The sequence below is a fragment of the Montipora capricornis genome, chromosome 11 (genome assembly GCF_036669925.1).
Source record: "Montipora capricornis isolate CH-2021 chromosome 11, ASM3666992v2, whole genome shotgun sequence".
In the NCBI taxonomy this organism is placed as follows: domain Eukaryota; kingdom Metazoa; phylum Cnidaria; class Anthozoa; order Scleractinia; family Acroporidae; genus Montipora; species Montipora capricornis.
In genome coordinates this window covers 3,788,304-3,815,505 of record NC_090893.1, presented here as the reverse complement: position 1 = coordinate 3,815,505, position 27,202 = coordinate 3,788,304, and the positions used below count along the sequence as shown (strand labels likewise).

At 39.3% G+C, this 27,202-nt stretch overlaps 2 protein-coding genes across 2 annotated transcripts; both read left to right on the top strand.

Moving 5' to 3' along the window:
- Positions 1–6,737: 6,737 nt before the first annotated feature.
- Positions 6,738–16,408, top strand: LOC138023505 (reticulon-1-A-like). The gene is made up of 8 exons (XM_068870505.1): positions 6,738–6,867; positions 8,351–8,571; positions 9,714–9,753; positions 10,641–10,739; positions 12,745–12,814; positions 13,537–13,583; positions 14,344–14,402; positions 15,406–16,408. The coding sequence occupies exons 2-8, from the start codon at positions 8,357–8,359 to the stop codon at positions 15,500–15,502; spliced, it is 627 nt and encodes a 208-aa protein (XP_068726606.1). The 5' UTR covers positions 6,738–6,867; positions 8,351–8,356; the 3' UTR covers positions 15,503–16,408.
- A 1,073-nt stretch (positions 16,409–17,481) lies between these two features.
- LOC138023504 (uncharacterized) lies at positions 17,482–26,345 on the top strand. Its single transcript, XM_068870504.1, has 6 exons — positions 17,482–17,788; positions 19,457–19,735; positions 20,619–20,783; positions 23,401–23,625; positions 24,340–24,810; positions 25,244–26,345. Exons 1-6 carry the CDS (start codon positions 17,549–17,551, stop codon positions 25,559–25,561), a joined length of 1,698 nt encoding a protein of 565 aa, XP_068726605.1. The 5' UTR covers positions 17,482–17,548; the 3' UTR covers positions 25,562–26,345.
- The last annotated feature ends 857 nt before the right edge of the window (positions 26,346–27,202 follow it).

The window sequence follows — 27,202 nt, the reverse complement described above, 5'->3', positions numbered from 1 at the left end:
TTTAGTTATTTAAGATGATCTTTTATTATGTCATATATAATGACGGTATGTTCATTTTTCTGACAACATTTCCACCAGGTAGCAGGCAGAATTTTGGCAAGGCAAGAATAACTTTTTAGTCATAGACTTTACATAATTGCAAGGCTTTGTTTTTAACATAGTAAACTGCCGTATAGAATTGATTCAAAGGTGGCGCGGAACAAGATTGTCTCAATTGAACCTATCAAAGTAAGTGGGAATTACGGAGAATTTAACATTTCTTGTTTCTTAAAGGCGATAGCAAAAACAAACGTGAAAGAAAATATTCTAACGCAAAGCAAATATACCAGTAAAAACACCAAATCTCTCCGATCACTGCAAATCCTCAATAGGAAAAATTAAAGATCAAGACTTGAGGAAGAGATGTGTCAATCATTTTTTAAAGACCATTGGAAGTCAATGCATGAGTTTTAAAATGCAGAGAAATTCTTGAAAAGAAAATTGTACCTTCAGTTTAAACGAGAAAATTTGTAGTTTTGATTATTATCTATTTTACATAGTTTTGCCATTCACCAGGGCCATTCATCGCTAGTTTTGTTCTATGCTATTAATACGTCTCATGTAGAGTTGTAGTTTGTTGCTCCAGAAGCTAGGCGCCACCAAGAGGAAGAACTAATGAATAAATTTGTTATTATTAAAATAGCACCATAATAATTACTATTATTATTCTAGATGAAAAATCGCTAAAATCAAATGATCCCAGCTACAGCCTTGTTTGTACCATAAATCTTGTGGGAGTGGAAGCAGCTATAGACTCGACTCATAACTGTTTAGCACTCAAACTATTGGCGTAGTAATAAGCTCGACTTCAAAAAGCTTGACTTCAAAGCTTGACTTCAAAGCTTGACTTCAAAAAATCAAGCTTATTATTATCATGATTATTGTAACCGAATTATTATGTTTTTTAGTCATTTTGTTCATGTTTTTTTCGGACACGTTCATTATTGTCCTTGCTAACTCAAGCTATCTATACACAGGTGTGCAATTATTAACATAATAATCTTGATTGCATTTTCTAAGGAATTCGAAACCATAAAAAAAAAGACAGGAATCATTTCAGCATTGATTCCTTTATATTTTGTAAGAATGTAGATCGTTAATTCCCATAGTAAATATTCCTGTTGACTCAAGATGTTTTTCTTCTTAACTTTTTCTTTATTTCTGTACGATATCTTGTACTTTCAGAATCCGAAGTTATCAATTTCGTGTCGATCATTTATCTGGTTTAATTTTACCTCGTTTAGTTCATCACTTTTGCTAGAAAAAAGCAACATTTACCACACATTTTATCGCAAAATAGACTTCATGGTATACAAAAAAAAAAATCTCCGACTCTTTTTCGCTGTCAGAAATCAAAATTTTGCACATGTTTCTAGTAAATCATCTAGACCCAGATAACGACTTAATTTCGCTGTATATTAAAGTTTACAAAAATTCTATTCAACTTGCAAAAGTCAAACTGAGTTTTTGCAAATACTTTTCCCAAAACTTATAATCTACAGCAGAGAACGAGTTGATCAGTTTGCTTTAAGACCTCAATAGAGCCCCTCTTGATTTCAGCTTTTTTTGTAATTCAGGGTGAGTTTTGAAAAAGACGCAAAGATGTTGACGTCCAGTGTTTGTAGCGCTGGCGGCGAACCACATTAAAAATGCAAAGTGGTTTGTAAACATCCAACCGGTTGCCTTGTTCCAAATGAATTTCGTAGATGAGTTTACTTTCCTTCTATAATTGCTGGCCCACACATTCAACGAGAAGCTTGAATAACGTTTCCTTGATTTACTCGACTTGAAAAGCTCAAATTTGCTCATTTGCCAAAACTATGTATTATTTCTCAAAGTATACGGTCATGCTGATGAATGTAGGGTTGGTCCCATTGAGACATTTAGCGTATCCATGATATACGGATTACTTAATTCATAAGTCACGCTGGTTTGTAGGCCAAAGACCACAAATTTGGAATTAAGAGTGCTCATCATAATTTTAATGTCCCAAAGCACTAGTAAAACCGATAAACTCAATCACATTAAATAGTTGGGTGCATGACCATTGACTCTGATAGTTTATGTAGTTCCCTGTTAACTTTATTATGCTCAGTACAAGGTGGTTCCATGAATCCATGGTTCTTCAGATCTATTATGTTGAATATACATTGAATATTTATTCTATTGAACCGATGGGTGAAATGAAAGCCACTGAAAAGTAATTTCCTGTTGTGATGTTTATTATGTTGTACAAGGTACCGGTGGTTCTACGTTTTGCTTAATTCTGTGGGTGAAATCCTATATATACTGAGTGTGACCATTCAAATGAAAGCTTTTAAGCAATACTTTCCTGTGGTGCTGTATGCAATGAATCTCAAGACCCAATCTCCTCGCGGTTTTTCTGCCCTCGCCCGCCTTTATTACTTAGCAACCAAAACCGCCATGCTACGCAGGCTACGGACGATAGAATGTTCGTGGTGAAAGTTTACTATAAGGGAAGGGCCCTGGGCACTTACTCTTACCGAACCAGTTCCACAAGCGTTCGAATTGCCTGCTTTTGATTGGCCACAAACTTTTTTTTGTGGCCATTCACCGAAGAGGAGCAGCCGGGTGATTCTGATCTTTTCTTACACGAAGTAGTTTTCCTCATCGATCGCGACAGTTGCTTAGCGCGTTCAACGGGGAAAGCTTCTCGAGGAAATTTTCAGAACAAAACGTGAACTAAGCCGAGAAAGATTCCAAGCTTAAGCACGGCTGCAAGCAACAAACACTCTCCGATAAATGTTTGCGGTGGATCTTTCGCAGGTATCGTAACTTTTTTTTGCTGATACGCGATGCACGACTTTCACTTTCTGCAAGGCTTTGCTCACTAACTTGTCTAGTACACAACGCCAAGCTTACCTTTTACATCTCCATGTTCGCCGCACGACTTCTGAAACTTTCTACAGCGTGAAAATTTCCGTTGCAAAGGCCAAGCAACCATGGCGATCGATAAGGAAAACTACTTCGTGTAAGAAAAGATCAAGAATCACCAGGCCGCTCCTCTTCGCTAATTGGTCATAAAAACAATTTTGTGACCAATCAGAAGCAGGCAATTCGAACGCTTCTTGGAGTAAGTGCCCAGGTGCTCTTCCCGTTCTTGTAGTAAAGTTTCACCACGAACATTCTATCGTCCCGACTAGCTGCCCCTGGGTCTCAGAGGTGGACAGAAAGTTGATATCATTTAAAGCTCTTTAAAAAAGTACAATTATTTGAGTAGGAGCCGTGAACTGGCCCAAAGACACCGACTTAGAGAGATGAAAATGGAAAATCCAAACAACTCATCAATTCACGGATCGCTGTAAATGATCAAGTAAGATTTCCTATACCCATCTGCGATGCTTTGACTGGCTTTAATGCAACAAGTGAGATGAGGAAAACGTCGGCGCTATCCAACACTGAGGTTCAATCTGAGAAGAGATTTTGAATAGTTGTTCAAGTGACCTTGAATATGCACACTCTGAGCACATCTAAGGACATGCTTGGTGAAAACCTTGGCCGACGTCTGAGGTGAAGCTAGATAGTGACTTATCCAAGTGGAGCTGTGTTCAAGTGCATGGTTTGTTTGCATACTTCGTTAAGCGACCTAAGATGAAATGAGGAGAGAGCACGCGCCTATACAACAATAAAAATAAAAATAGCACGCCTATTGTATTTCCGATTTGAATAACCGCAAGCGCCTCCTCATTGGCCGAGAGTAATTGCCAGCTCACTTAAGATACCTGATTTGGTGGCTTAAATTTAGTGAGAACTCGCTTGACTTTAAGCGAGTTGGGAAAGGAACTGTTTTTACGAAAATCTCTGTTGTCACTCGCTAAGCGACCTGAAAAACCGTTCATGAAAACACGGCCAGTGTTGTTAGGCTAAGCATGTAGCTTAGCGTCCTTATCTTAGAAGACTAGAATGATTATCCTTTTGCAGGCCGTACTTTTTCGAGACCAGTACTTGACTCTAGTCCCCCGCACTATAGTCCATAGCTCCCCCAAAGGAGTCATCAAGGGAATTGCCTTCAAAGGTTGCCAGGGCACTTCGTCTTAATTAAGCAGGTTCAGGGTTTAAGGCAATGACGGTATAAGCACACGATACTTACGTAGAGGTTTTACTAGTTTATCGCACTTGTATCCTTTCTTACATCTAACACATGGTGCCAGTTATCACAATGCTTGCGTCGTTAGTCAAAGCCAGTCCTTACCCTGGTTTGAAGAACTTGTCAAAGGGCTTCAACCGGGTTAGTATCGACGCAGGAAAGCTCGAAAAACAAGAAAGAGCATTTTCGAACGCTTTCAGGTTTCAAAACTGAGTTTCATAGGCTAGCAGGATACTCCATAAAGTGTCTGTGGATGCTGTCAAAGGCCTTTTCCAGATCTATGAAATTAATATGTACCTTAGTGTTCCACTCGATACACTGCTCAATGATATTTCGGAGGGTGAAAATGTGGTCTATACACCCTACTCCTGGTCTAAAACCTCCCTGCTCCTTCCTTAAGATGGTGTTGATGGCATCACTTAGTCTCATTTGGATGATTTTACAAAAGATCTTACTTGGTACGGAAAGCAGTGTTACTCCCCGCCAGTTTGTGCATTGTGTCCTATCCCCCTTCCTGGGGAGTTTAATGATCAGGCCCCTGCACCAGTCTTCAGGTATGGTCTCGGCATTCCAGATTTTATGGAATAGGTCATATAACCAGTCTTTTGCAAAACGGGTGTCAGTTTTCAATACTTCTGCTGTGATGTTATCTATTCCAGGTACCTTGTTGTTCTTCAGACTCTTGATCGCTTTCAGAATCTCATTTTTTGTTGGTGGCGAACAATCGATATCTAGTTTATCTCCAAAGGGCTGAGATATACAAGCGCGCTCTGCTGGATCTGGTCTGTTAAGGACCTCCCTAAAGTGTTCTGTCCATCTTTGTAGCTGTTTATCATCGATTGTGATTCTCTTCCCATCCTTATCTTTCATTGCATCGCATTCTCCCTGGAATTTTCCAGAGAGGTCCCTTGTTATTCTGTACAACTCACTTTGCTCCCCCCTTATCGCAGCTTGTTCGGCTTGGGAGGCTAAGTTCTCATAGTGCATTCTCTTGTCCTTCCGTAAATTTTTCCTAACTTCTCTATTAGCCAATGAGTACTCTGCTGATAGTTTCTCAATTAGTCTCTGTGATCTTGCAGACCCTTTCTTTTCCTTGATCTCCCTACGCTTGTCGATTAGGGACCAAGTCTTGGCACTTATCCAGTTCTTATCTCTTTTCCTTTTCTTCCCTAGCACACATTCGCATGCATGTAAGTAGCTCTCCTTTGCTATCCTCCATTCTGATTCTGCATCCCTTTCTGCCTGCTCATCGATGCTATTTAGAGCCTCATACCTATTTTTTTACAGCTATAGAGAAATTCTTGCTGACATCTGGTTTCTCAACCTAGCAATGTTGTACCTTTGCCCCTTCTCTGCCATCTTGATGGGATTTCTTCTTAGCTGTAGTTTGACAGTTGCTAGAAGAAGGTGGTGGTCGCTTCCAACATCGGCGCCCCTCTTTACGGTGACGTTGTGAAGAGAGTGCTTCCAGCGACCATTTATCAAGACATGGTCTATTTGGTTCTTGACGTTCCCATCTGGGGAGATCCATGTTAACTTATGAATCTCTTTGTGTTCAAAGATGGTACCCCCAATGACAAGATCATTTAAACCACAGATATCAGCCAGTCTCTCTCCGTTCTCGTTCATCTCACCACATCCATTTTTTCCCATGGTCTTTTCCCTTCCTTCGTTAGAACGTCCTACTTTGGCGTTCAGATCTCCAATCACTAGCAGAACATCGTGTGAGGGCACATTATCTAGTGCTTTTTGCAGCTGTTGATAAAATGTGTCCTTTGTCTCCTCCTCGGCATCGTTGGTTGGGGTGTAGCACTGTATAACAGAGAGCTTTGTGTACCTGGATTTAAATCTTGCTACCATCCGTCTCTCGCTTATTGGTGTCCATTCTATCATGCTCTTCTTTGCCTCTTTTGACATCATGATCGCTACTCCTTCTCTATGGTCATTATCATTCCTCCCTGAATATACAATTGTGTTGCCCAGTGATGTTGTCACACAGCCATTGCCAGTCCATCTGCACTCGCTAATGCCTAAAATATGAATGCGGTAAAGCAACACTTCCCTTTCCACCTGTGCGGTCTTGCCTGTTTGAAACATAGTTCTAACATTCCAAGTGCCAATATGGCACTTTGACTTTGGGTTCAGGAGTGGTCGGATCATGCACTGTGCAGTCATTCGTCCAGCTCCAGGCTGGTAACCGTCTCCCACGTCCTGTGGTTGTGTATTTCTCTGATCAGTTTCCGTAGCGATTGTTTAGGGAGGGGAAAAGGGGCTACCCAAATCACTCTTAAAACTCACTCTTAAAATCCGCTCCTTCAAGGTTCGTTTTCAAGCTCCTCCTCCCTCTCTACTCTGAAATTCATCTAAACTTCACTTCACTTCTGACTTCTCCCAATCAACTTTCGAGATGAAAATCTAACGATGACTTAATCATCAATTTCAAAATTAAAAGATACTGATTGTGTTTCAATTATCCGCGATCGCTTTGTATTTGCAGACGAATTTGCCACTTTTTAAATTATTGGATGAAAGAAAAGCTGCGTTCGATAAATGTTGGAATTAATTAGTTCCTCGGAAACTCCGCAGTATTTTTGAATATTTAATATCAAGCAATCAGCTGCCCTTCCTCTGGAGTCCATATTCTTACCGTGAAAGACATTTATAATATTTTCTTTGTCCACGGATACTTGTAAATCAGATCCATCCAAGATTTAGCTAAGGTAAGATTTAAAAATGAGATTTTATGATTTTAGCAAGAAATAACATCATTTTTGTTGCAAACTGTGCGGTTTTCATTCGACAGACATTTATACAGTACTCGTCTTGGTGTTCGCAACGAAGAAACTATGGTTAGGTAAAATGTCAGCCCTATTTAGCGATACACTCGAGTTTTTATCGTTTGCATTTCTTAAAACCGATGGCAAATTATGGCGATCGATGCATTTTTTAGCTAAACCATCGAAGTTTCCTATTAAAATTTTCTCGTCTACCATGTGTTATTATGCAAATCCTCTGTAGGGTGTGATCGATCATACATTAAAAGCTAGCTATGACACAAGACTGAAAATGATCTTTGATCCTCTGTTTTCGTATAAATAATAAGAACAAATCGAAATATACCAAAAATCAATGCACTGTTGTGAGCATAATAAAACACCTAAAAACAGCTCAGAATTTTCATACTTGCATACTTTTTTGAACTATTTTTTGAGGGAAAGTTGATAAAATATATTGACTAACTTTTGAGTCGCTTGATGCAAATTTTTGACGAATTTTTCATCATTAAGCTATTCGATCTTCCGACGATGGCTTTTCCCGACCTAACATCGAGATACACTAGCAGCAAAGACTTGGTCTTTTTTTCGATTTCCGAAGCAATTGCATTTAATTTCTTGAAAAGTCTTTTTTCCAGTGAAATGTCAGCATTTTATCACTTACAAAATTTATAATGTAATGGTTCGTCAACACTGCCGACATCATACAGCCTTGTTGGTAGTTATTGGGCTGACTGTGCACGCTGGCACAATGCCAGCGGTTCGGCGGTGACTAGTGGTGCTACTGGTGGGTTTCTGATGCACACAACTCCATCTTCTCCCTAATAATCATTTGCGTTGGGCTCAACAATGTTCGGCAAAATGCAACTGAAATGCGTGAATGCAAAATTAAATGAAAGACGATTATTATAGCGAGTCCTCTAACAACTGCGCCAGCCCTGCTCATACGTTAAACTGAGCATTTTGTGGTTAGGAAGTTGCTTATCTAGCTAGGTTCTTCATAGACAATGTGTCCCCTGATCCGCGGGTTATACAGTGTCATACGATTTACCATCTCCACAATTTCAGTCTAGCAGTATGGACCTCACGAGTCTTGCATAACTCACTGGTGGAGCTGAATCCGAACTGATGATCGGGGGGTCGTAGGTTCGACTCCGAGCTCCGCCGAAGGAGCGCACGGATCTTTCCGAGTATACCCGAGTCGCCCTGGAGAAATACATCCCGTAAATGTCAAATGTTGTTAATTCACTGATATACGGCATCAAGAAATAGGAACAACATCTGGCTACAGTGTCACCACAAGGCTTTTCCTCTGCGAAATGAAAACGCGCAGGAAGAACTATATTTATCAATCGAATTTGTTCGCTCTTGCTCTCGGACCCCAGGTCAAATGTAGGCTTTAATCATTGCCTTTTATTTTCTCTTTCAGAGCGGTATGGACGTTAAAGAAATCCTGTTATGGCATGACATCAAAGTTTCCGCCATCGTATTTGTCAGCGGTTTTGTTCTGCTGGTCTGCCTGACTCAGTTTAATGTGATTAGCGTCATCACTAATATAGCACTCATTTGCCTCGCTCCCATGCTAGCATTGAGACTGCTATTGACCGCCAGATCAGGTTTCTCAAAGAGCGAATTTGAACACCCACTCAAGTACGTCACTTATTATTTGTACATTTTTTAATTATTTGAAGGACTCAAATGCTATCTGCAATTTTAAGTTAAAGACTTTCCAGCCTGTATATTAATAAAGAGCCAAAACAGATTATCTTGTACTACATATATAACTATCAGATTTTAAATCCCTCGCAATACAAGAACACACATCAGCTATTACTGATCATATCTTGGCTAGGGGGACACAATATAAAATGGGATCATTTTGAAATTCTCGTGTCCGGAAAAACTGATTACTATTGTAAGATAAAAGAAACCTTCTGTATACAGGAACTCAACCCGGCTCTAAATGTCAATCTAACCAGTGACAAGCTGTCACTTTATTAATTTATCACGGTTATTTTTAGTTCGACCCAGATCTCTCGCTGTTGCTATTGTATTTAACAGTCTTCTCCAAAATAACGGATACTTTCGAAAATGTGTGTGTTGCAGCATTCGAAACGTCAAGTCAAATTTAAAATGCATCGCCTGACAATGTTTATTACCGCCTTGTGCGTCATTTTTCTTATTAAGTTTCACATGAAATAACGGCTTAGCAGGTTTTCAGCCACGGGCAGACTCAAATGTTAAAGTCACTTTGAAGAGTATAATCAACAGCACCACAGGAAAGTATTGCTTAGTAGTTTTCGTTTGAATGGTTATACTTTAGGAATTCACCCACAGACTCAAAAACTACTAGAACCACTTTGTACAGCACAATAAACATCACCACAGGAAACTACAGCGTCGTACCTTTCATTTGAATGGTCACACTTCAGGATTGAGCCCACTGACTAAAAAGGTAGAACTACTTCGACAAATACAATAAACCGCACCACAGAAAAGTATACAACTTTCAATGTCGATGATCACATGGTAGAACTTGCTCATTTACATACAGCAACATTCAATAGGCTGGCATAGTTAAGTTTTGTTTTGAGAATCATGTTGTAGATATGGAGAAAGATTTCTCTGGAATATCGAATTGTAAACTGTATAAGTGAAAAACTCAGTGGAAATGTTCATGTGTCGGTAAAATAACCGTTAGACATACAAAATTTAATTAACATATTCAGGAGATCGAGTTCGAAACGGGGACATTCGTTTGACAGACATTGCTTTTTTTACCGTTCATGTAGGGCGTACCTATCAAAGGACATTGAAGTACCCAAAGACAAGGTATGCAAATTTCTTTCGTACATTAAAAGAATAGCAATTCATGAAAAAATGTACCTACTATCAGCTTAAGGCGCTCGCGAACTAATTCTTGTAACCGATAGCTTCTACTAATCCTACTAAGGCTTACGAATTGCACGACATCTGTAAAGTATGCGTATTGTGTAACCTATGTTTGATGTAGTCAGCGACCATTAAACTCAGGATGAGCGCCTGTTTGATGTTGGGAGGAGCGTGCGCGCGCATTCTTATCTTCCTGTTAGACGAGTTGTTTTTTTCTTTTTAAATGAGAAAAGACACTTTTTATCTATGAAGCATGCTTTTACACTCAACATTTTGGCGTCACTTCTGCATTTAAGTCCATGATTGCAAGTACGAGATAAACACTCAATTTTGATAAACCTCAGGAAGCGTTCCTTTATTTCCGGGTGTCAACTACGTATGCACAACTAGAATGCTAACGTCAGTGCTCGTGTAAAATTCAAGGCAGGGTTTTCGTAGGAGTCGAATCAAAGGCGCGCTTTGTGACAAACATCTCCTGTATTTCTACACACGCGAACGGTTAATTATATAAAACTTGAGGAAACGTAAACGACACTTCGTTACGCTTATAAAAACGACATGCATCTTACCAATGGACCACTTAACAGTTATGGCTAAGTTACCTGGCTCAAGAATGGAAATGAGGCTACCGGTGACTCTGTTTTGATACAAACCTTAGTGCTTTCAGCTAATTAGAATTACAACAACACAATTTACATGATAAAAGCAGTGAGGTCTGTATCAATACAAGGTCATCGGCAGCCTCGCAGCCATTCATAGGCTACTGGTCACTGGGCAAACGACTGTAAAAAGGCCTATTGCGATATTGGACATATTTGTATTACTAGGCGGACAAAGTTGGTGAAAAAGTTGCCGAATTGGCTGTCTCATTTACGACAAAACTAAGGAGCTTGTTTTTGGTAGACGATTTGTCTGCATCTCTCAAGGTTAGTCTTATCAATTACTAATTACAGATTTAGGCAACAAACCTCTATAATAAACTAATTTATTATATAGCAATCAATTCGCAGGCTAAATGAAGCATTCTGATTGGCTGGTTTTTGGTCGGGATTTTACAGTACGCATTAGTACCATGGAAACGGTCCGTTTCCGTATTTTTTCTCTCTCCCGGGATATTGACCACATTCGTATTCTAAGCCTGATTGGACTGGAACTAGCTTGCAATGGAGGCTAATGCGAGGAAGTCTTTTCAAATGCAAATGCTTTGTAATACATTCCCCCACCCATTTGCCTCCATTACAAGCTACAGTTCCAAGTCCAATACTGAGAATACGAATATGGTGTATTCAAGTTGAGCGCAATACAAAAAGTTCTTAAAAAGCGGAATATAATTTTCTTTCATCAAAGCAGTACAATTAGTATTATAGTAAGCAGAACTTACTTTTACACGTAAAAGGCACAGCCGTTCAAAGTTCGCTGATGAAAGACGAAGCGTAGAAGTGTCCGATCGCTCAAAAGAAACGATGCCATATAATAAACAACTTACTAACCTTACTTGCGCGGGACTGTACTGGGGGATATTTGACCTCGATCGTTTTTGTACGAGTCTCGCTGCGCCTGTCCCGCCGCTACCGAGGGCCAATTTTCCCCAGTACGGCCCTTGCGCTCGGTTAGTTAGAGGTTAAGAAAACACAATCAAGGAAAAATAATTGCCGGCGCTTTCTAATTTACCGTTATTTCTAGTCGTAGTTCGTGTTTGAATTCCGTCGAACGTATTCAAATGGTATCAACAAAAACACGACTCTAGGAACCCACTCAACTATACACAGGAGCTAACATTTGTATTAGACAAACACCAAGGCGTTTTAACTGATAAAAGGACTGTTTGCACTTGTTGAAGATTGCATGTTGTACAAAATCAGTGCAACGCTTTGGCCCGTTTGTGTCCGTTTTTAAAATCATAAGCTGATCAAACTGATGATACCGATGCTGATGGTGATGATTGTACTTTTGAAAGAATTAGGTAACGTTAGTTGTTCCCTAGTAGAAAGAAAGAATAACAATGGTAACTGAAATTCTGAAATAGTTTTTTTGTTGCAGAAATATAAACCGTTATGACGTAGAGTATCGCTTTGTAAAAGATTTAAGTCTATCCAATTTTCGAAAAGCCCCTAAACTGAAAGCAAATTTGCAGGGCCGCGGCAATACCATGACTTGAGTATGAACTTTACTTAGCTTTTTCTCAACTTTAGAATATTGTCTAAGAGTCGCCCTTTTAGGGAGCTACAACTTGTCCGATTCAGCTCAAATTTTCAGGACTATTTCAACATAGTTCGACTATGTACAAAATGCTGTCGGCTTTTCTCAATTGTTTAACGCGTTTTGATTTTATACCATACTTTGTCTAAATTTCCGGTCAAAAACACTATTTTCAACTTCCATGGAAGATAACAAATGCAAAACGCAGTATATCCAAAATCGCTGACACTGTTTGGTTTAAAATTTATCTCAAAATCGATTGCTTCAAATTTTTCAGAAGAATTTAAGAGAACCTAACAGAAAAAATAACGTTCACATAAAAGAGTCAGGCTTTTTTGCATTCATAACTATATTCAAGAAGCATAAAGATGATGTTTATTTCATTCTCATAGCACAAATACGGACAAAATAGTTTTGAGAAACTGACACCCTGGATCGGTTTATAATGAGTATTAGACTTGCCACAAGTCGACCTCACGAGAATCCCAGGAGAAAATGTTTTGGCGAGCGAAACGTGATTTTTCGTACGCGAAGTGGATGAGCGAGCGGCGAAGTCGCGAGCGGTCGTCCTTCGTTCCGCGTGCCATCTACATGAGACGAAGGACTTTTCAAAAGTCTAAATGAGTATATGCAAAGCTATTGATTGTGCTCTTGCTACTGGCGTCAAAATGGACACAAAAGAGACAATGGTTTGTTTCATTTTACTTAAATAATATATTGTTCTCCCAATAGCTGCTGGTAGCGTTGTATATTTTGTCCTATGTTGCGCAATGGTTCAGTGGAATAACGCTTACCTTTATCGGTGAGTATTCAAAATAAAAAGATGTTGTGTTTTACCATGAACATGCTAGGAAGCTTTGATTGTTTTGCATCAAAACCGAGAAATTGGCTGATATCTCATTCAGTGCAACATTACATTGAGTCTAGACAATAAGGCAATTAAACTTACAGAACAACTAATACCGCATTCACACCAAAGCTTAACCACGCTTAAAAGCTGTTTAGTTAAACATGGTTTAAAATTGTTTCCTTGATACAAGTTACTACCTGACATAATGCAGACTCCAAATTCAACACAATGAAGACACACATTAGAACTTACATGAACCCTACGTAAAATGTAGTCTTTCAGCCTTCCGTTGCTCATTTTTTATTTTGTTAAACCTGGTTTAATTAAACGTGTTTAGTTGGTGTGAATCGGGTATAATAAGATTTGTATGGGAAAATTACAAGATTCGCCTTTGTTCAAAATAAGCGCAAACTTGTTTCAGTTGTTGTGTTATCTTTCATGAGGCTGTGCGCAGCAAAAGCTAGCGTTTACTTGAGCATGAAAGGTACACAGGATCATGCTACAAAAACGAGGAAAAGTTTTAGGAACGCTTCGGCGCCGCCCAGCCAGTTTTCGGCCCCAAATTCTTATCGCATCGCTTCCCAACTGAGCCACAGGCTAAACCTCACATTGTCTGAACTCTCTGCGGCGCTTGTCGACTTCACCACTCCTTTTATTATTCAAACTTTGAACAGCATTCATTGGGGCATTTACCATTCCAAAGGTTTACGACATGTACCGGGTAAGTGAAGTTAATTGTCAATTCCTAGTTGTATTTCCTAAGTTTAAACGTTTTTCGTGTACAAAGAAATTAATTATTTTATTTAAAACACATCAAGCAATGAGCACACTATAAACCCCATTTTTGGGGTTTGTGTTGTATTCGTTTGCGTGTATGTGTGTGGTGCATGCCGACCTAAATTTGAATTAATATATACGCACAACACTGGCTGCCTATCTTTTTAACTTTGTCTTATTCTAGGAAGCAAGCCCCCTCTCTTTTTTCATTTAACAACTGTAATTATATTATTTAGTGTATCAATCAAAATAAAAGCTGTTGTTGTTGTTGACGCATGCGTAGAACAGAAGGAGCAAGCATAAGGAGGCAGCGAAAAGAAAAGAGTATGTCCATAGCATTAAGCTTGTGATTGCATCTTATTCAACTCTATTCACACCGTTAAAGTCATGAGCAAAAGTAAACCTTAGCGAAAAAATCGATCAAAAATACTGAATCCACAATCTTTGCGTTTAGACTTTGTACTTTCAGCTGTGTCCTTATCTACGTGAAGGTCTGCATCTTCAGTGTGAAGAAGTCTCTAAATAATAATAATTTATGTGTCCACTTTGGAAGCCAAAAGGCTAACCAGAGAGAAAAGTTGAAAGAATTCTCAAATTAATTCACGTGTAGCTTCCATTTCACAGACGAAAATGTTTGAACCATACACAGCGCAAAGATAAAATTGATATAATAAGTTAATGTACTTAATTTCTTGTATTTTTAGACAGAGATTGACTCGTGTGTGGATAAAATAAAGAGCGCCATTGATGATGTGACTAAGAAGTAAGAAATGCTACATCCTCATAGGATGGATTCATTGCTAGTTTGACACGAAAGCAGACGTACTCGAAGTTCGCGATACGCAAAAAGGCCAGTTCATATTAGACGCAAACGTCAGTCGCAAGGACATTCACATTGGGTGCAAGGAAATACGATGCGCATGTGTCCTCCACTGGGCTAACGCTGCCTTTGCACGTTTAGCACGGTTATTAGGAAGCTTAAACTCGCGCGTTTTTGAGACGCGGACGGCAATCGGAAGTGAGCTGTTTTCCCTTTTAACTTGTCTTCACACAAACACATTTACATTGCCAAGTATCTTTTCTCCATTAGAGAATGATTAGTATAAAAATAGGGGGGACACCGCTATCCTGGCACTCGAAATGTTCTCTTCCGGTTGCCGTCCGCGTCTCAAAAACGCGCGTGCTTAAGCTCCCTAATGTTTCATCCAAACACACACACACACACACACAAAAACCATCGATCGATTGCAAACAAAAGTTCAATCCAAAAACAGAAACAGAATCGATATCGCAGCCATGCCCTCTTTGTCGGCGCTACCTACTTTACTGCTGCCCGAGCCCTCGTATTAATGCGAACCTACGATATCTCGTATTGCTAAAAACTCTAAGATCGAGAAATTCTACGGTCAATAGCTCCAAACTATCCTAACTTGAAGGTTCGAGTCACCGGCATTGTGTTCGCCTGCGTAGCAGGTAGAGGGGAAGGAAGGGATTATTTTAGCTGGCCAGTCTTCGTTGCATTAACCACAAGCCTTTATCGTGTTTATTTTTTTCTCATATATCAAGAGCCAAACAGCAGCCCTTTAGACCCTGAGCCAATCAGCGTGCTTTTAAGATTGTACAAACGTAACAAAAGTAGGTTGTGCTTGCGTGAGCTGAGTTCTTTGAGTTCTATTGGGTACAAGGTTTAAGCCAATCGCAGGGCTTGTTAAAAGAGCACTTTGTTATAAACTAAGTTATTTGACACTTATTTCATTTTCGTTTAGGATCTGTGCCAAAGTTCCAATGGCAAAACAAAAGGAAGCCTCGACGACCAACAGCAATGACCATGAACACGAAGACAATGACAAGAAGCAGTCTTAAGCCCTGTTGCTAAATTAACCATGTGACAAGGGATGCGTCTATTTTAATAGAACAATTTTAGTTGTTGAGGCGTTACTGTGTTATTTGTCATTTACAGCCGAGCTGTATTATGTAAGGTTGGTTAAACGGAACGCCAAAGGACATCGACTTCACATAAGAGGAAAGCCAAAATAAAAAATGATAAAGTTCTGATCTCATATTAACGAATATGCTAGCTGATTTAAGAAAAGATTGCAGTGGATTGTTGCTTAGCAAGTAAAGCGAGTTTTTTCTTGTTTCGACAAAATCTCTGCAAATTATTAGAGATCCTTCCTTCCTAAAATTAATGACAATGTATCCATCAAATTTACGCATAAAATTTATGTATAGTTTTGACCAAAAATGAAGTTTAAAAAAATTCCGAGTAACTCTAGCCTTATAAGTCACGTACGAAAATGATTACTCCTAATCGCGTGAAGATCCGAATATTCCAAAAAGGAAGGAATAAGGTTGAACATTGACTGAAGTTCTTAAATATATATAAATTAAATCTATAAGAGAAAAAAATTAAAATAGAAAATCCTTAATAATCAAATGTTTTTTAGCTGGATACGATGTTTTAAATGGGTAAAAAATGACTTTCTTTACAATATATTATCAAATAAGTTTAAGTTAAAGGCGAATTATTCCAGCATGTTATTGTTTATGAACAAAAACGCAGTGTTATATCTGAAAATATTTACCGATTTATTTAAAGAGAAAAATTACAGCAAGAAAACAGAATTAATCATTGCCATCAATTTTGTTACATAAGGGATGCCTTGTATTTCTCATCATATCAATCTTTCAGGATCTGTCTGTTCGAGTAACGATTGCAAACCAGAAGAAGATAATCAAAATAAATAAATAAAGATACGATTTAACACGGTTGAATTTCAGTTTGTGCCTCCCATCACGATGGACTCCTGTCTCCAGTTGTTCGAAAGCGGGATAGCGCTATTTGCTGGATAAATCACTCTAGTATCGACTGGATAACTCAATTGGTTTTGCTTGTATTTATCCGCTGGATAGTGATTTATCCAGTGGATAGCGTTATCCACCTTTTGAACAACCGAGGCCTGGTGTAGCCCAATTCCCAATTTTTACCAGTTACTTTCGAAATACAAAAACAGTAAAGGACACTTTAAAAAAATTTTGATGCGTGGGGTTGCTTCGTTTCCAGAGTCATATTACCATCTAAGAAAGCTGATGATGTTGTACTTTGTTAGATTTCTTTATCAGTTAGTTTTAGCTTAGCCTCCTACGCAGACATTTCTTTCCTACTCAACGAACCCGTCTCGTTTCAACAGAGGTTCGTTGAGGAGGAAAGATTGCGTGACGAGTCACAAAATTGTCTGCGCAAGAGGCTAGTTTTAGCTACCTCTGCTTTGATATTCTTTGTTTTGTGCATAACGCAGATCAAATCACCAATTTCCACCAGAATTTAATTGACCTCCTATTCCGACATATTGGGTGCCGACCAAAAGTTCTTAGGATGCGAGGTCAGATTTATCTTTGAGAAATAAAATTCATATGCAGCAGAATTATAATATTAACATCAGGGATTGTGAACAAAATAAACTTACTTTTCTTTCTTTTGCGTCGAATTCAGGAAGGCTGTATTTATCTGACACTTCAGACTACCATTTCGAAGGCTCCTTGGAACAGAACAAGAATGTTTAAAAATAGAAGAATGCGGATTGGTGGAAACCATCAGGAAACACCCACCTGTACAAACAACAAACATTGGCAGGGAAGGGAGGGATCACAAAAATAATTCTTGTGTCCTTGAACTACTGTTTTTTATTATTTCCAATGTAATTTATTATTTTTCGTTACTTTTAATTGTTTAACCTAATGTAATGATTTTTCCTCAACGTAATTTCGAAAAAAATGCTTGTGCTAATAAAGCAATTTTTGCATTCACTACGCCTCCATAGAGAATTTTGTAAGCGTCTATTTCACCGAAAACGTTTATTCATCAAGTTTGCAGCTCGATCTGAAGGTGTTCAAAACGTTTTTTTGAAAATGCCTCCAAAGAAAGGCAAGCCAAAAGCTCCAGCCGAAACTAAGGTTGTGAGCGACTCACGATTTAGAACACTGAAGGTAAACGAACGAATTTCGATCAAAAGTTTTGTCGAAAAACACAAGCTGAAGTTCGCCACGGGACGAGGATTCTATCAACTCACGAAACCAGAAACGATTCAATTTCACAAGGAGATCGTTGTAAGAAGAAAATCAGATGGTTCTATGGCTTCAGGAGACGAGGTAGAGAAAGTGTTTCTAGACTTAGTTTTGATATATAAGTTACTCGACTATATCTCATTACAGGTACACGACTACGTGACTTTCGATTCCCAACAGCTGTAGATTTGTCGAGGAAGGTGGCTTAATTTAAGCCCGTACACAACAAAATACACAACGATCTTACGCGCTTGAAGTCATCAAAATAAACTTAAGCTTGGAGTAAATTTCCTATTTTTGAAGAAGACTGGTATTATTTATAAACGTGAAACAGGTGCTTTTTGGCAAGGAATGCGATTTTATTACAGTCCACCAAGTACATGTAACATACTGTGCAGGCTGGTATTCCTAGCTTGAGAACCTTCACTTGTCCAAGATCCCAGTCAAAGAGCTGACGTAATTGTTTCAGCTTCCCTTATACTGAGTTATTGAAAATCACTAGACTACTAAGACGCAGATTTTTCTCTTGTCCTCTCACCAGTTGCCAAGCAACTATTTTACCAAATTAATCACTCCTCAGTTAATTTTCATCATTACACCTTCAAATATCAGTAGCTGCATTAATTTGAAATGACTTTTTAGAGCCCACATTGACCAGTGGGACTCACATTTCATAAAATTAATGACCTACAATCTTGGACAAGTTGAAGCCCGCCATTTTTTCATCATTGAAATTGGGGGGAGCGGTGGTCTCATTTTCCATTTGAAATGAAAAAATTAAATGAAAAAAATTGTACCCCCCTCCTCCCAAAATCAATGATGAATCCGTTTGCAAGTTGAAGCCTGCCATTGTTTCATCATTGAATTTGAGGGGAGGGTTGGTCTTCATTTTCCATTTGAAATGTCAAAGATTGTAGCTCCCTCAGAGTTCTTGTAGCTCAAAGGGTAGCTCTAGCATCCAACCAGTGCGATGGATGTTGTAGGTTTCAATCCTGTCAAGGAATCTCATTCTTGTGTTTTCCTTTTGCCCATAGCCAAGCAACTATTTTATCATTCTTCTGACAGGCACAAGACACCAGTTGACCCTTTCTGTATTTTTGTTATTGCGACAATTGTTTGCATTTTAGAAATCGCCAGTAAAATGGATCATACTGTCAGATATATTCAGAAACACAACTGGGATCAGATTGTCTAACCCTTCTCTAGATTTCACCCTAACCTTGCTAATAATTAAAATAAGGTATATATTGTTTTTGCAAAGTCATTAAAGTAATGTAGTGTGATTTTTATCTGTGAGTAAATGATAATAACCAAAATCAGGCATTTGTAAGTTCATGTTGCTACCCTTAATCTCAAGATCTCAACAAATCAGGCTTCAAACTGCAAACTGTGTTTGGAGATAAGAATCTGGATGAAAGACTGATAATTTCAGGGCCTCTGATATTATGCGATGGTGTGATCCCGCATAATTGACCCCAAATTGCACCCTATAGCTGCATAATTCACTAATTTCCACACAATTGCGCATAATGCACACAAAGAGCAGAATAGGAGACAATAAAAAAGCTAAAAATTTGTAATAGTTTGTTTTTTAGACCTTAAAAATCACATAATTTACCACATAATCAGCCATGTGATGCCGCATAATTCACAAATTTTTTTCGCAGTTTATCAGATGCCCTGTATGTATGTTGTGAACATTTTCTGGTGCACCATTGAAGGAAATTAATATTAATTTAATTACTTTGTTAGGTTCGCGAACTATTAGGAATTGCAAAGGAAACTACAAAATTTCACCTTGATAAATCCAAACTTGAGGACTTTGATGTCTTTGTTCAGTCAACTTCCTACAATCGCGTCTTGCTGCCAGATACGGAATTCTTATATGACACAGGTGTAGGTGATACTGCTATGTCAGGGACAGTGGCACCAGCTACCACAGTGACTCCAGCTTCAACAGAAGATACCAAACCTGAGGCCAGCACAAGCCGAGGAGCTGCAAGAGGAAAACGAAAAAAAGCAGATGAGGAGGTGAAACAGCTAAGCGAGGGAAAATGTCCAAATTGATTTAATAATGTTGTCGTGTTTCATTCAAAGGTCTGTACCTGAATGTTTTAGCATCATGGTGATGATTGGAAAATAATACTTTAGCGTTATGTGCTATACGGTAGTTTAATTTCTGAGTTTAATTAAAGAAGCTAAGATTGTAGTTTTTACCCTGAATCATTTTAATTCTTTTTTAACCATAAAGGAATGCAAAAGAAAAGACTTTCAGCCATAATCGAATCAGTAGATGAAGAAAAGACAAGAAAACCTTTGGCCCTGCCTCATAACACTTGTTCAAAGACATGTTTTTTTTTGCATGGCTGTGTTTGGGGCATGTGGTATCTTTATTGTGGTACTTTTACCTGAGGTGACATTGAATACCTGTTTGATGACAATTGTTATTGTATTTCAACCTAAACCCCCTTGCAAAACTGGTAAAAAATGAATGTCAAATAAAGTCCAGAATGAATGAAAAAAAAAAACCCAATGTTTTGAGCTTGAAAGTTGCTTCAAATATTTTTATATCTGTGATAAGCACTGCAATATGTTTTTGAGGACTCTTGATGTGGAAAGATCTTTAAAGATGGTCAGTTAATTAAAGATCTCAGTAATGATTCTTAAAAATTATTGCCAAGATCACCATGTTCAAATGCACAACTAGGGTTTTTCTTGATATTCAAAGAAAGAATGTTGGAGAATCCTTTTTGGATCTTGCCAAGATCTATAATTACCAGAGCTGATTTTTACTGTCCGGGATCTTTGGAAGATTGACCCTCTTTGAGAGAGCCTTCAAAGGCCTTCATTCTTTAAGAGCCCGTGACTGATTTTGACTGCATTCATGAAAGAATAATGTTATCTGTTGTCCCAGAAACCAGAAACAGCTGTTGAGGAGGAAAAGAAAGAAGAAAAAGTTCCATCCCCAGCTAAGAAGCCAAAAGCAGCAGCAGCAGCAACAGCAACTGGAGGAGCCGATGTCAAGGAAATTGTCTTCTCATTTGATACCACAGGCTCCATGTATCCATGTCTTACTCAGGTAATGTTTTCATCAGAAGGGCTCTGTGCAAAAATATCATAGACTATAGGTATTCACTTAACAATAAATTGATACGGATCAAGCCTTTCAAGGTTTAGGCAACTTATTGGGTTAATGATAATAATAATAGTCATTATAGTAATGATGAGGATGATAATCAATAATAATAATAATAATAATAATAATAATAATGATGATGATGATGATGATGAGCTTTATTAAAGTGTCAAGTGTACATGTATTTTCCAGTGGGGCAATAGTCCCAGGTCATTGAGGATTGAAGTGGCAGGATAGAGTCCCTGACACTACAGTACTGTAATAGAGCGTGGTCAAACCACAAGTGTGGAAACCAGCATCACTGCTTCGCAGCTCAGATGGCAGGTCACATTGTGCGGATGCCAGACTATAGCCACTCAAAGCTGGTATAAAATTTATTCGTAAATGGCACCTGTTTCATCATTATTTTGCTAATGTACAAATTAGCCTACCAAGCCTCATTTTAGAGCAAGAATTCTTTTCAATTCACTGTATGGTATCGAGGCTAATTTGCACTTGGACAAAAGAATTATAAATTGACCGCCATTTATGAATAAGGTCTATTCTGTGGAGAATTAGCTCAAGGCAAAAGGAACCAAGGTGGGCTGAAGTTGCGCTATAAGGATGTGAGCAAGCGTCGTGCATGAAAACGGCACAGATAGATCCTGACGCCTGGGAACAGCAGGCCTTATTAAAGAGAGACTGGTGCGCGCGGCAGTCTATAAACCCAAGGTAGCTGTGGAAGACAAGCGACTACGAGACCACCAAAGACCCATTCACCAGTGCCAAGTGGCACAACTGAGATATGTGAACTGAGATGTGTGAAGTGTGGCAGAGTATGCCGCTCAAGACCTGGTCTTGTTGCATACCAAAGATTCTGCAACTAGGACTCTTAACTCATCGAAATCGATGGACAGCCGAAGTCATAGGTTGGTTTTTGAGGGGAGGGGGAAACCAGAGTACCCGGAGAAAAACCTCTTGACGCCGAGTAGAGAACCAACAAACTTAAAAAACTTATGACACCAAGTCTGCGAATCGAATCCGGGCCACATTGATGGGAGGCATCTGTGCTTCCTTGAGATGATGGAGGCATTTCAGACCATGAAGACTATATGGCCGATGACTAAGTGAGGTCTATAAAAGCTCATACCCTAAAGTTTATCGCACATACTCCATTTGAATGGAAGAAAAGACGGAGCTTTAAGGCGCTGTTACACTGTGCAATTTTTCGTGCAACTTGTCTCGTAACGCCATTTCTACAAACGTTCTCACATTACGAAACAAGTTGTTTTACGGGTCTTACACTAGGGAGCTTAAGCACGCGCGTTTTTGAGACGCAGACGGCAACCGGAAGTGTGCTGTTTTCCCTTTTAACCTGTTTTCACACAACCACATTTACATTTCCAAGTATCTTTTATCCATTAGAGATAATTAGTATAAAAATTTGGGAGACACCACTGCCCTGGCACGAGAAATTTCCTCTTCCGGTGGACGTCCGCGTCTTAAAAACGCGTCTGCTTAAGCTCTTGAGCAACGTTTCATGCAACTTGTCTCGTTTCGATGATCACACGAGGTTAAAGGAACATTTTCATTGGCTAGTGCCGCAAACCGTTGCAACACAAGTTGCAGGACAGATGTTACACTGCGCAATGCTTAAAAAAAATCGTTGCAACCGTTGCGAAAAGTAGAATTCAATTCTACTTTCCGCAACGGTTTCTGAAACTGGTTTCGCAACGTTTTTGGCCGTTGTAAGGTATGTTACATTGGGCAATGATTTGTGCAACTTGTCTTGCAATGGCCTTGCGAGACAAGTTACATGAAAAACTGCACAGTGTAACAGCGACTTTAGCGTTACTGACAACTTGCAAAGTCACAATGGCTTGTCTACAACTATTGCACACTAAGGAAATCAAAGTTGTTGCCAAGCACTCTATTTGCAGGCTATAAAAGGGTCTAAAGTATTACTCCTTTTTGAGAAAAGGGTCCCATTTGTTAAGCATTGGACAAGTGTGTGGGAAGTTGTGAGTTCAGCTTCACCCTGGCCAACATTACTGAGGAGAAAGCAGTCTTTTAAATCAGATCTGGAGTGATTACCTGGGAGAGTTCGAAGTCTTCTTGGATAAGGACTGCAAACCGTGTACACCATCTCACGGGGAGCTAAGGGTGCCCCAATTTTTTCAGAAAAAGAGGAGGGCACAGTGTTACTAGATTTGTGGCCTGTCATTTCTTTCTGTACTGGGGTACCTGTGAATCTAGCTTGTTTTGACTTTTATGTGCACCATAACAGTAAGTCCCTCCAGACCATTGTAAAGTGCCTCCAGTCTTGGTCTTTGGCTTCCTAATTAGCTCTTTAACATACTCTCTAATATTTTTAGGATTCCAATACCATTTTTTTAATTTCAATTGTATGTAAAAATTCATTCTTGTGTTTGTAAGAGTAGAGTAAGTTGTTTCTAGTGTTGCTGTTGTCACATGAATGAAGCGCTGTACTGCGCTGAAGTTTTTTTTCGATAACTTAAGTCATGCAAAGTCTGTCCACTTAATGATCACCTGTGTTGGTTTCTTGGATGCTCTTCTGTAGGTCAGAAAACGTGTGGGACAAACAGTTACTCGTCTTTTGAATGAGATTCCTGGAATTCGCATTGCTGTCTTTGCTCATGGTGACTATCAAGACAAAGAGGCTACATACGATACCACTTGGGTGGACTTTAGTAGTGACAAGAAGAAAATTTGCGACTTTATTACGAATGTTTCCTCCACCTGTGGATACGACAGTGATGAATGCTACGAGCTAGTTTTGAGGCAGGTGAGGGGTGTACCTATTTCTTTAACACAACTCCAAAGAGTTGATTTAGGTCTTGCAGTAGTAATTCTCTACGCAGTTGTTAAAATTGTCATAGTGTCATAGCTTCACTTGATTTCATACCCGCAGTTCAATATATGATTCATTTCACATATCATTTCATCATTAATTTCAATTTACAGTGTCCCAATTACTGCTCCAGCGCTAGACCTGGTAATGATATTGGTCTCAGTTGCTGGACCGAGATGATAAGCTCTCGTACCGGTCTAACTTCGCACCGTTCTCATGTAAATAACAACAAATCTCAGACAGGGTCCAGAAATTTCAAGCCTTTATGCTTTGGGGACAGCAATATAGTTATTACACAAAAGATATAATTTCGTCCCGAAACTAGGCACTAAACATTTTGTTCCGGTTCACGTAAAAGCCGAAAAATCTTCATGCCGGTACAAGTTCTTGCTGGTCTAAGTTCGTCCCGGTCTAATGCCAATACCCCGGGCCCTAATAGTTGGATCCGTCTTGTGGATGTCTTTGAGCAAATATCTATTATTTTTAGAACCACGAATATCGAATGCAAACCGTTCAAGACTACGTCTTTTTCAATGACTGTTTATGCAAACCTCTGTCAAAACTGACATCCTCTGATGGATGTTTCTGTGATTTATTCGGACTTGGTTAATTGTGTGACTTTAACGAATATCCAAATTCACTCCTTAGGTCCGTGAGCAGCTTTCTTGGACACCAGACTCCCAGCGCTCGCTCGTGATGATTGGCGATGCTTCACCCCACCCCCCTTCGTACAGCCTCAATACACTCAAAATTGACTGGCGCGAAGAGGCCAAGAAACTGTATAACGAAATGGGAGTACGAATATATTCGGTCCAGTGTCTCAACTATGGCGGCTCGGACACGTTCTACCGCAAACTTGCTGACCTCACCTGCGGCTGGCATTTGAAGTTAGACCAGTTTGCCTCCATTGTTGACTTCTTGACAGCGATCTGCTATCGTGAACAGGGAGTGGAGCATCTAGAAGCCTTTGAAGCCGAAGTGAAAGGAAGATCTAAGGGATCCGGTCTGAATCGTAACATGCACTCGTTATTCGACACTCTAGCTGGGAGAAGCAAAAGCACTTACACTGGCGGAGGAGACTATGGGGAACTGGTGCCAGTTAATCCTTCGCGATTCCAGGTAACGTTAGAGCCTTTGAGAAAGGAATAGCGTGACATATCTGTTGAGAATTCTCTGCCGACGTTAATTTCGGCTTTTTTCGATTCCTTCAAGTTGATAACAAATAAATGAAAAAAAGTTAGAGCCCGTAATTCTTTGGTGAGGACTAGTCACGTGACTAATGCTTTTGGTTGGTTTTAGTTAGTATCAATCTTGTCAATCGTGTTAGAGTTTGAATCAGAGAGAGAAAGAGTTCTTTTTGAGATAGGGCTGAATCGAATGTACTTACGTGTGCAAAGGAACGATTTCATTTGTGGAGAATTTATGATTTAATTGGTAATCCCTGGCAGACTTCTAGTCTCGTTTTCAACGTATGTGTTCCCAGGGCTTTTCTCCGCTGAGAGTTTGGCGGACGCTGATGATTCATTGCTTTCATCTCAATGTTCTCTCCTAGATATTGGACGTCGACGAGTGCTGCGATATCCGCACTTTCGTGGAGAACAACGACCTCTCGTTCAAAACAGGTCGGGGATTTTACGAGTTCACAAAACCAGAGAAGATTTCAGACAAGAAGGAGGTCGTGTTGGTGGATAAAACGTCAGGAGACATGTTTACAGGCCCCGAAGCATGCGAAATGATTGGTGCCGGGGGTGCAAACAAAATTAAACCGACATCGTTTGACAAATGGCGGGTATTTGTTCAGAGTACGTCATATAACAGGGTTTTAATGCCAGACACTGGATTCTTGTATGAAGTAGATACGGATCATTAGATTCCAGCACACTCACTATAGACGCAGTATGTCAAGCAACACGAATATTCCCTTTTGGTCTAAACAATGTTTTCAAGTTGAAGTTAGACTTACTGAGCACCAATGTATGAACCAAGAAATTGATAAAGGATTTGCACAGAAAGAAAAAATGTCCCTTTCTGTAAACCGCGGTCTATGTTATCCTCAAGAGGTTTAACAAAAACCGCGGTTTACAAAAATAATTTTCGCTGCAATTTTTTTAAAATCTAGTTCCTTCAAGTAAACAAGAGGCTACGGGTAGCCTACACTTTGTTCGAAGGATTTTTAGCCGACTTCCTTTAAGTTCACAGTATTTCAGTGGGTGTGTTTTTTTATGTTACAATATCTTGGTGAATATCCAGTTTCAAGTCCACAGTCCACATTCCGTGACGTGAAGTGCGATCATGGATATTTGTTTACATTTGAAACTGTTGTTAAGAGCATTTATTTCAAAAACCTGAAAACAGATGCTTTGCAAGTCTCTACGATTATATTTAAAAATATTTAATACTTTTTCTTAACAATACTGGGAGAATGATAAAACTACGATATCTGTCACAGAGTCATACGATAACCGGATATTGCGTTGCGTGCAACGAAATCACAAAAACTCGTTTCCGGTCGCGCACACAATTCTTTAATATATATTTCCCCGTTAATCTGTCACGTGGTTTAGTGGTCATCGCGATTGCCTCTGAAGAAAGAGTTCCATAAACTGCCTTCTACGAGACAGAGAAATCTTACGCATACACAGCCACAGCCCGACCCGAAAAAAAAAGTCCAAAAACAGAGTCGAAAACTATAATTAGGGAGCTTAAGATCTATGACGACGACGTCGTCGAAAACGCCAGAAAACAATCATATCATTAGTTAAAAGAGCATAAATAATCGTGCTGCACGTGCGGCACGGATTTTAGCTCATATTTTTGCGGTTCTCTGCGTGACGACGACGTGAAATCACTAAATTTTAGGTTTTGACGACAACGTTAGCATGCAACAGAGAATCTTTCATTCTCTATTTTCAGTCTGAAACCGCTCGTACCAATTTATTTTTAGGATACTTCGCCCACATCGTACGACGTGAACAAGATGGAATAATCGCGAAAAACTTTTACTAGAGCAAAGTTCTATTTTGAGGTGGCGTTTTCGTCGACGTCACCGTCGTAGATCTTAAGCTCCCTATTTGTTCTTCGAACAAAGTCACAAATGATTTAGTATCCAACTCTGTTGGTTATTGAACAGAAAAAAGTACAAAATGATTACAACTATTCTGAGATATTGTCCATATTGTCGTTGTAATATTGGTTATTTGCACAGTTGCAGGAACAATCCGCTAATTTTTTCACCGCACGTCATGTAGTAACGGTCACACTTCCCGAAAAGTCTTCTTTCCATAAAGTGTTTGTTTGCAGAAGAAGTAAGTGGGGATGGGGGGGGGGGGGGGGGGGGGGAGGGGGTGCGGCAAGCGGCTTCAAGTTCATTCAACATTCGCGATAACAAAAGAAATGTTAAATGATTGTTGAATCAAAGTTTAACGCTCTTTAAAAACTCTTTTAACATCGAGTCAACTTCAATTCAACATGTTTCAACACGGTTGAAAGTGGAGGGCAAACGGTTTTCACA

Excerpts from the sequence above, each read along its gene's own strand:
- LOC138023505 (XM_068870505.1), top strand. The coding sequence starts at position 8,357 with ATGGACGTTAAAGAAATCCTGTTATGGCATGACATCAAAGTTTCCGCC. Across the intron at positions 9,754-10,640 it reads TTGAAGTACCCAAAGACAAG|GCGGACAAAGTTGGTGAAAA; the intron begins GTATGCAAATTT and ends TTGTATTACTAG. Across the intron at positions 12,815-13,536 it reads AATAACGCTTACCTTTATCG|CATTCATTGGGGCATTTACC; the intron begins GTGAGTATTCAA and ends AACTTTGAACAG.
- LOC138023504 (XM_068870504.1), top strand. The coding sequence starts at position 17,549 with ATGCCTCCAAAGAAAGGCAAGCCAAAAGCTCCAGCCGAAACTAAGGTT. Across the intron at positions 20,784-23,400 it reads TGTATCCATGTCTTACTCAG|GTCAGAAAACGTGTGGGACA; the intron begins GTAATGTTTTCA and ends GCTCTTCTGTAG. Across the intron at positions 24,811-25,243 it reads TTAATCCTTCGCGATTCCAG|ATATTGGACGTCGACGAGTG; the intron begins GTAACGTTAGAG and ends GTTCTCTCCTAG.